The sequence below is a fragment of the Nymphaea colorata genome, chromosome 1 (assembly GCF_008831285.2).
Source record: "Nymphaea colorata isolate Beijing-Zhang1983 chromosome 1, ASM883128v2, whole genome shotgun sequence".
NCBI lineage: Eukaryota > Viridiplantae > Streptophyta > Magnoliopsida > Nymphaeales > Nymphaeaceae > Nymphaea > Nymphaea colorata.
In genome coordinates this window covers 35,986,012-35,994,893 of record NC_045138.2, presented here as the reverse complement: position 1 = coordinate 35,994,893, position 8,882 = coordinate 35,986,012, and the positions used below count along the sequence as shown (strand labels likewise).

At 39.1% G+C, this 8,882-nt stretch overlaps 1 protein-coding gene across 2 annotated transcripts; it reads left to right on the top strand.

Moving 5' to 3' along the window:
• The first annotated feature begins 798 nt into the window (after positions 1-798).
• On the top strand, positions 799-6,900 carry LOC116246401 (aladin). 2 transcript variants are annotated; one of them, XM_050075681.1, is made up of 15 exons: positions 801-1,059; positions 1,169-1,224; positions 1,557-1,727; positions 2,375-2,489; positions 2,617-2,716; positions 2,843-3,023; positions 3,629-3,686; positions 4,219-4,306; positions 4,393-4,468; positions 4,805-4,904; positions 5,813-5,864; positions 6,007-6,138; positions 6,254-6,341; positions 6,429-6,478; positions 6,587-6,900. In XM_050075681.1, the coding sequence occupies exons 1-14, from the start codon at positions 1,002-1,004 to the stop codon at positions 6,474-6,476; spliced, it is 1,323 nt and encodes a 440-aa protein (XP_049931638.1). In that variant the 5' UTR covers positions 801-1,001; the 3' UTR covers positions 6,477-6,478; positions 6,587-6,900. The 2 variants fall into 2 exon arrangements, 1 of the variants encoding a protein (XP_049931638.1); XR_007572340.1 differs by lacking the exon at positions 6,587-6,900 and having other exon boundaries at positions 799-1,059; positions 6,007-6,174.
• Positions 6,901-8,882: the final 1,982 nt, after the last annotated feature.

Sequence of the window (8,882 nt, the reverse complement as noted above, 5' to 3'; positions counted from 1 at the left end):
AAGCTTTCGGTGAAACCATACTTTTCATTCCATTTCCAGCTTGAAGTGGAGTTTTAATTCTACAATCAAAATTTGATGCCATGAAACGCTCCCAAGAAGACTCACTCGGAAAACCCATTAATTTAAAGCATCACCGAGATTTTGTAGATCGGTGCCTTCTTATGGCTTCATCACTGCTTCGGTCACTTTAGTTTGTTCATTTCACGTCGTTCTACATTTTAAGGTACATCCAGTTTGCGCAATTTATCGCTAATCCATGCAAAAAACAAATAATGGGTTTTAAACTATTGACTTCCTTCAACTCCAACATATTAAATTCAATCGTCCGGCAAAGTTGATCAACAACCGTTTATTGGCAAAACCTGAAATTATTTGAATGTTTAAAATACAGTGGATCGTATTTCAGTTGCATGAGCCCCTTGTTGTGTACAATGTAAACATTTTCCATGCCTCTAGTCAAACAATTAAATGCCATCATCGTTCTAAAAAGTGGACAGGGTTGTCAAACTTTTCATTCAAGTTTTACTTGATTTTAGAATATTTATAAGGCCCAAACTGTCTATCCCTCTTACAAAGGGAACCCACAAGTCGCCCTCACCTTCAATGCACTTTACTGGATTTGTCCAATTCGAAGCATTCAATAAACATCCGACCTTATCAACCCGTTGTTGGTGATATAAATCTAAAATTTGTAATTTAAAAATCGGTTTTAAAACATTGTAAGTTATTAAAACAATGAAAAACACGCTCCACGGATTTTCTGAATCAGTTAACCAGTATTCATGAATATGGCGGAATAGTGGGTTTCCACTGGCAAAGAATTCACGTTTTTAATTTTTGACGCAGGATTTTGGGCATCCGTATTTTGCCGCCCGCCAGTGGAAACCTTTTCCCTCGCGTCGACCCTCTTCTTTCCCACACTCAAATCATCTAGTCCTCCTCCGACGAAGCCGATCGTTGAGGTTCCTCATCGGGAAAAGGAAAAGGGCGGAAGAGAAGAGATGCCGAGCTTCCCACCGCCGGGATCGCTCACCGTCTGTGAGATCCGCCGGGAAATGGGTAAGCCAGTTGACTTATTCTGTGTACTCGACGATTCCCACATTTTCTCGATGACGTGAATATCTGTTATTGGTTTCCCCCTGCTTGTGATCCAAAATTGATTCGACAGTGGTCGCGGATAGCCTCTCCGACTCCCACGCCAAGGACGCGTACGGGAAACTGCTGGTAAGCAAACAATTCCGGTCGTCTAGGTTACTTGTTTCAATGCATTATTCGTTGGGCTTTCGTTTTTAGCTATTTCTAGATGCATCTGTTAGCCGTTCTCGTTGGCGTTTACGTGGTTTTCTATAGCCCAAGTGTTATTTGGTCGCCATTTCAATGTTCAGATATCTTTGATCTATGTTGGCCTTTTGAGTACGATGATTGTTCTAATCTGCGTCACTTGCATCAATGCATCAGTCCGATAATTGTTCTATTTTAATTCTTAAGTCACTCTATGCATCATGGTTTTGCATTATGACCTATTAAGTACTCACACTTTTGAACTGTTTTGACAGGGAACGGTCTTCAGTCCGATACCTTTTGAACCAAATGCGCTCTTGGTGAACACTGACATACCTTATGATGATGGAAACCGTGATGTGGTTCCCAGTTCCGATGGACTTGGTGGAGTTAAAGGTTCTTTGTTGAAGTGTCTGTCAGCTATAACAAGGATCACTAGAGAGCCTGTGAGTTGCTTCTTTCCACCACCTGAGTTGCTGCTTCTGAATCACATGGGATATGAATTTTGCGGATGTGAATTTTGCTTGATATCGGTTACTTGTCATCCAGTAATGCTGCATCATGCTCACAAGATTATAAGTAGTACATTGGGATAAGCGAAACATGTAAGAAATGTATGCCATTAGCTGGTGAAATGATCATAAATTATATCTTTCTAGCAACATTCCAAATAGCACCCTGAAAAAATGCTGAAACCTAGTTACGTTATCTGTTCAGGAATTTTTTTATATGGGACTAGAAATCCATTGACCTGCTGCACTTCATTTTTTTATATGGGACTAGAAATATTTATGCTTGGTCCTGCAAGTAAATCCTTAAATAGGGAAGGGCATGGTAGAACTAAAGATCTTTTAGTGACATTTTGGTCCTTTATTTTGCAGTATTATAATTCCTTTGTGGGTTTTGTTGTCGGTATTGTTACTTTACAAGCTCAACAGATCCTTATTGTGGTAGTTTGGCTGAATTTTTAATTTATAACAGAAATCCTTGATTATGTTATCTGGTCAGGTTAATGGAATAATGGTAAATAAACACTCTATTGCGGGTCCTTTCTTTTTTATTGTCTTTATAGAATATTTCTTCATGCTTTCAGGTGAAGCTACAGTCAAAGATTTCTGTTCACGCTATAAGCTGGCACCAACATAAGCACATTTTGGCTTTTATATCTGGTCCTAATCAAGTATCCGTGCATGATTTTGATGATTTAGGTCAGTGGGTTATCAAAACTATCTCTCTAGTACTTATTTTTCCTTCCTCTTCTATCTTTTGTTTCCTGAATATAGTTGTAGTTCATTATTTTGTTATTATTGGTTAGGCTGTAATATGCATTTTCAGATTGCAGAGATCCGTGTATCTTGTCTAGTGAATCTCAAAGGGGGGTTCAAATGCTTGACTGGAGGCCAAATGGTGGCAGAACACTGGCTGTAGCATGCAAGTGAGTGCATTAAAGCATATTTCCTTCAAGGGGGTCATTTGTTATAAATTTATTTATCGTCTTTGGAATAGTTTTTGTTCATATTATCTATGGTTTCCATGAAGCAAATGTTGTTTCCTCGTTCAGGGGTGGTGTATGTATTTGGTCTGCTTCTTATCCTGGAAATTCAGCTTCTCTAAGATCTGGGTCAGCTTCTTTCTTGGTCACTCCTGCTAGAGGCTCTGGGATCCGCTGGGCTATGGTAGATTTTCTTCGAAGTCCTAATGGTGAAACGGTCACATCATTATCATGGAGCCCCAATGGAAGATATCCTTTGATTGTTGTTTTGCTTTCTAATCTTATTTATGTAATTATTATTTGTTTTTGTTTGTAATTCATTTAAGGGGTTTTTTTGTCAGTTCTAAAAAACCGTGGTCTAAAAATCCTATTAGTGATAAAATTTTTCCTCCTGGTTTATGATAATGGTGCCTCAATATTTAAGCAGTACTGTGAGCCAAATCAGATATTGGACCTGCTCAGTGTGGTTCTCCTGAGAGTTTTTTATGGTTTTCGTTTTATTGAGAAGAAGGTTAAGTTATATCTTGGTAGGAAACATTGGTCTCGTTGTTTGGGCCAGTTCTCATGACCTTAGGTAGACGGGCTTGGGGATGGAGGCGTTGGGCTTGACTCCAAGGCTACATTTTTTTTGGTATATTTGATTGGTTTCTGAGGCTTGATTTGTAAAAGTTTTGTACACACATATACTTCTGATTTGCTGATGGCTGCCTGTGCTTCTGTGCTTGTTCTTCATGTCCTAAAACAGAATAGACAAGTGTTTTTTTCAGTTATGGTGTATGAGTTTAAATTATTATTTAGTACTGTTCCAAAAAGATTTTGTCACTAAGAACGGTTTTTCCTCGACATTTACTCACAAATTTGGTGTCTGCATCATCTGAGAGCTCGTCCTTTATCATCTGGGATATTGCTCAAGGTAATTTCTTCTTTTTCTGGCTGAGGAAGTTTGTAGTTGTGCTTTTTAATTGAAATGAGGTGATACTATGCCATTTTGCTATTTGCTCATATCAATACAGTGACAGCCTAAAGATAACCTGTTCTTTGTAAAGTCTTGCACAAATTCTGTGAGCCTTTCTATGTAAATCTGACTGAATATTACATGATTCTGGCCTTTCTAAAAAATCTCTTCATCATTCTATTTTGGTCTTTAAAATCACTTGGTTTGCTGGTCTTCTTTTGATAAGATTCGCCGTGGTAGTCGCAATTTAGCTGCCTTCTCATGTTGTGGTAATCTGTTTGCTTACTTTAAACAAGTAATATGTAGGTTTCTCTCTTCTGTTCTCAAGACTTAGGCCATGTTTTTGACTGGAAGCTGCTTGCTCTAATTCCTGAACATGGTCATGCTATATTTCCTTTTTGAATTATCTTTCTTGTTAATAGATGCTTTGAAATAGGTGATTCATGTTCTAAGATTTGCTGTTCCTCTAAAAGTGATCCTGTGTTCGTAGGCACTGGTACACCTATTCGGCGTGGTTTTGGGGCCATATCAATGTTGAAATGGTCACCAACTGGAGATTATTTTTTCTCTGCAAAATTGTATGGCTCTTGCACCTAGGAAAAAGTTCCTTTCTCAATTTCACAATGTGTATCTGCAATTTTCATTTGAAAATTTATTTTCCTAGTGATGGAACCTTTTATCTCTGGGAGACAAGCACATGGACCTCAGAAACTTGGTCATCCAGTGGTGAGCCTGTCCAAGTAAGTGCAGATAGGTCAGTTTTTGAGGACTTCTAATATTTGTTATTTTGATTTGTCCAATTACTTGACACCCGTAGACCTAAGGAAACACTTTCTGCCTAAAAAGGTGAGGTGCTTTTGCTGCCAAATCTTGTCGAAGCTATACATCTCTCGACTTGTAGCTTGTTATGGGAAAGTGACTAATTTTTTGTACATCTTATTGCTGGCTTAGTACACTTGTTGGCACTGTTTGTTCACTTCTGCTAATTGAATACGAATGCTTGTTGAGGTCCTTGTTCCCTTGTCTACCCATACTAATGATGTTTTGCTTAAAATTTTTTTCACTTTTTTCCTTAGGGGGCAGTTTGGGGTCCTGATGGCCGTAGTTTACTTCTAGCCTTCTCAAAATCCCCAACACTGGGTTCAGTTCACTTCGCATCCAGGCCACCATTATTGGGTAAACTGATGTTTTCATATTTTGTTTAAGCACTTATTTGTTTGATATAATTTGGAACATGTTTTTGTGTGCATGTCGCTCCTTCTCTGTGTCTGTGTGTGTTTTAGTTTTCAAAGTGGAAGAGCACCTGGCTTGGCACCAATTAACTGACTGAGGAATTGTAGCATATAGTTTCCTCTGATCATAGTTCTTAGCTACTAGACCATATATTCTTGTGAGAGTAGGCTTAATTTAACAATGTGAAGTATAATATCTGAACTGCACTTGAAGCATTAAGTCAATAGCAATGAATACATACTGTAAAACTTGGGCATTCAAGGGCTTGACTAGGTGTTTGGTTTGGATATTGGACTAGCACCTATTTGTAATTTAGCTGCTACGTGCTTAAAGGTAAATCTTTGCACACATTCCCATATTTATATATACACCATTAGTTGGTTGGCTTGGTGCTTGCTCTCCCAGCATTGAAGCGCAGAATCAATGTAATTTCAAACTATTTGGTGGTTGGTTGAGGGAAGGTTGTGTGTGGTTGGAAAAAAGGGGTGCGGGGTTGGGGTCGGGGTGAGGGTGGGGGATGGGGAGGTGGAGGAGGGGCTTGTAGGCATCTCATAGCATGTTTGACTGCTCTGTGAGAGCCTGCATGTGAACTTTTCATGGAGAGACATGCAATAAATGCATAATCATGGGGCTTGATGGTACTGGGGAATTTTGTATTCTCAAGTTTGGGAGATAGAAGGGTAATGGATTCTGAAATTCTTGGGAGCAGGAAGTCCACATTGGTGACTAATAAAAGGAAAAGGGCTATTCAGTCTCATTTATCTCAGCTTGCTTTTGTTTGTGTTTTATTTTGTTTGCTGAGTGGTAGCCTCTCCAAGTTCTTGTCTTGAGATTTATGTTCTGCATTACAGATGCACATCTGTTGCCAGTTGATTTGCCAGAGTTGGCATCCATGGGAGCCAGGTAAAAACAATTGCTATGGTTCCTTGGCTGAATATGGTGCTTTGGGAATATTGATGTTTTCTAACCATCTATAGTCATCATTATATTAGTTTATTAGATATTAATGTTTGCTGTTCTGAGCTTTGGTTATATAATGTTACAGTGTGGAGATGATAGCCTGGGATGCATCGGGTGAGAGGCTGGCAGTGTCATTCACAGGGAATGATGACAATTATGATGGTCTTATTGCAGTATATGATACTCGGAGGACTCCACTTATTTCATCGTCATTTATGTAGTCTTTCCTTCCCAAGAACACCATTCACTAACAGTAAACTATCTTCATCTGTTCTTTCAACAGATCATTTTTTTGGTGCACTGACAACTAGTTTCTGCTGAAAAACTGGCAGTGGTTTTATCCGTGGTCCAGGGGAGAGGCCTAAGGCGCTTGCTTTTTCTTTCCACAACAATTTGAAACAGGGGCCTTTGCTATCTGTAGTAAGAGTCGAGTTTGTGCTTCATCTTTTTTAAGCTTTTATTCCTGAGTTTTCAATTCAATTCCTCACTTATGCCATTTTGATGCAGAGTTGGAGCAGTGGATGGTGTTGTACATACCCACTCATTTTCCGGTGAAGGTTGTTTCTCAGTCTGCAGTTGAACACATCTGCTTTCTGTTTTCACTTTAATATTCTCACAATGACTGTTGTGGTAAATAAAATTTCAATTTGGTGCGTGACCTGCAGTGGTCGTAGGAAGCTTCGCTGCAATTTTTTTGAGGTCAGAGTGCTGCACTTTCATAAAGCTAAAGACCGAGTTACTGGTTGTTTGGAAGCTTGATTCTCTAGTCCTTCGTGGCCCATTACTTAAAAAGTGTTGGGCCGACTTGATTTATCACTTGTAAGCGTGTTAGGAGACTGGTAAGCATGGGTAGGGTATGATTCAAAAGGTTGAGGAATTGTATTGTTTCCGGTTTGTTCAGGAAAATAGCACCACAAATTTCTTAGCCGTTGTTATACGGCAGTATTTCCTGATTGATGTTCCATCATTTCTTTTTTTACTTGATTTATTAGCCATCATTTAGTAATTGCGGAGTTGACTGTGAATCGTTATAAATGGTCACTGCAATCCGATTCCGGGATGGTTTCAGAATCACATGGACTTTCGAAGGTCATGACTCCAAAATCCCTGGCAAGGTTGATGAGTTCCTCCCATGTTTGTTAATTGAAGGGTCAGTAGGTTCGTGGGTTCTTGTTCTAGGAGAACGCCACATGGCTTTTTCCTGCAACTGGTTTTCAGGAAGCCGGAGATTGGCCTGTGATGCGAAAAGTGACCAAGCTCCTATTGGGAGTGCTTACTGAAGGAGGTTTGCGGCTGATACGTCGTGGATCTGCAGGGACAAATGTCACACTGGCTTTTATTGCTTTCCAAACTTTGGTCTTCGACTTTACGGAACGCGTCCTGAGATCCACTTGAACTTGGACAAGCTTTTGAACGCGTGGACCGGGGAATCCGTTGGTATAAAAAACAAAGAAATTGCTCATTTCGTATCCGTAGGCATTTTTGTTGTGGGTTGGGGTGGGGGAGGGAGAGAGAGATGGCACATTGATTAAGAAGATTCCATGTGAACTAGGGCTAGCTTGCAATGAATCTGGAAACATTTGTCAGCAACTTATGTTGCATGGGAGCGCTATTGGAGTCCGATGATTTCACTGCTAGCAAGTGTACTTCTAAGATACAAATGTACACGCTCTACCCAAAGTTAAGTAGAGACTCAGACCCATTATTCATCTCCATTCCAGGGTAGGGGCTAGTTAACTGCACTTCTTTTTCCCTGCGAGTTACGATTGCTACTTTTAACTAAGCCGAAACAGAAGCTAAAGTGGTCGACACCTGAAGTGCTGTGGACATGATTTTGGCTTGAATGTCATCAACCTAAATAAATGTATGGTTCCCAATCTCTTGATTTAGACGCATTTACATTGCGTTCATCTAAATCGAGCATCAGTGACCGTGATCAGGCCCGGCAATTTTAGGAGTTCAATTCTGTGAGAGTTGAGTTGTTGTCGAGGAGTTCCTGAAGGTGGTCTTCATGTTATTTGCAACCTAAAACATATAATCGGCTTCTGCTGTAAAAGGAAGAAAAAAAGCAAAAAGCTTTTAACGATGAGGTTGCTGACTTCATCTTCTGTACATTTATCATGTTGTTGACGATTTTAACAAGAGGGATCTCAGACTTGGAATCCATATCGTATATCTGTAAATTCATATGAGAACGTTGTGAGCAATCTACAATCTTAGGTGGAGGTGAACTTGTCAACTAAAGTATACAGTTTGCAGTCCATAAGAGTAGAACCAACCAGAATTCGACTAACTACCAAACATTCAACGGTGAACCAGTTCGACCAACTATATTATGCCTCTCAAAGTCTTTACATTAATGCGATTCTATATTTTCTTAACGACGTTTTGCCATTCGGATTTTTTTTGGGTATTTTTTATCATTTTTGTTAGTTAATGGACTTGCTTAATTATTGGTGTTCAGACTTAAAAAAATTAATCTACGGAATATTTATTCATTGTGAATAACGGAGTGTCGCCGATACACCACCGAAAGTCCACACGACTAAGCAGTTTCTTTTTTGAGCCTCAAATGCGTGAGAAATGCAAATGGAGGGCGTGCGATTCGACTCTACAGCGCCGTGTAAGGGATCTTTTAGCTTTTTCAAAAAAGTCCTTATGATCATAAGGCAGTCTTTCATTTTTTTCCGATAGCCATTGACAAAGGCTTAAATATTATTTTTTAATTTTTTTTATATAAAACTAGTGATTTTTTTTAAAATTTATATATAATTGTTTTTTAAAGTGAGATAAACACGCCTTACTTTTTCAGGTCTCTCTTACTTTCTCGCAAAATAGCTAATACGTCATTATAATGACTATTTTTTTAACGTGGTCAACCAGTCCCCAACAAGTCTACATGTAACTTTTCTTTCTTCCACGAAAACAGAAACTAAAAGCTTTTCAATCATTTAAGTCTTT

Bases quoted from the DNA above. Each gene is read 5' to 3' on its own strand.
- LOC116246401 (XM_050075681.1), top strand. From the start codon at position 1,002: ATGCCGAGCTTCCCACCGCCGGGATCGCTCACCGTCTGTGAGATCCGC. The intron at 1,060-1,168 runs GTAAGCCAGTTG...TTGATTCGACAG, and splicing joins TGAGATCCGCCGGGAAATGG to TGGTCGCGGATAGCCTCTCC. The intron at 6,139-6,253 runs GTAGTCTTTCCT...AAAAACTGGCAG, and splicing joins CTTATTTCATCGTCATTTAT to TGGTTTTATCCGTGGTCCAG.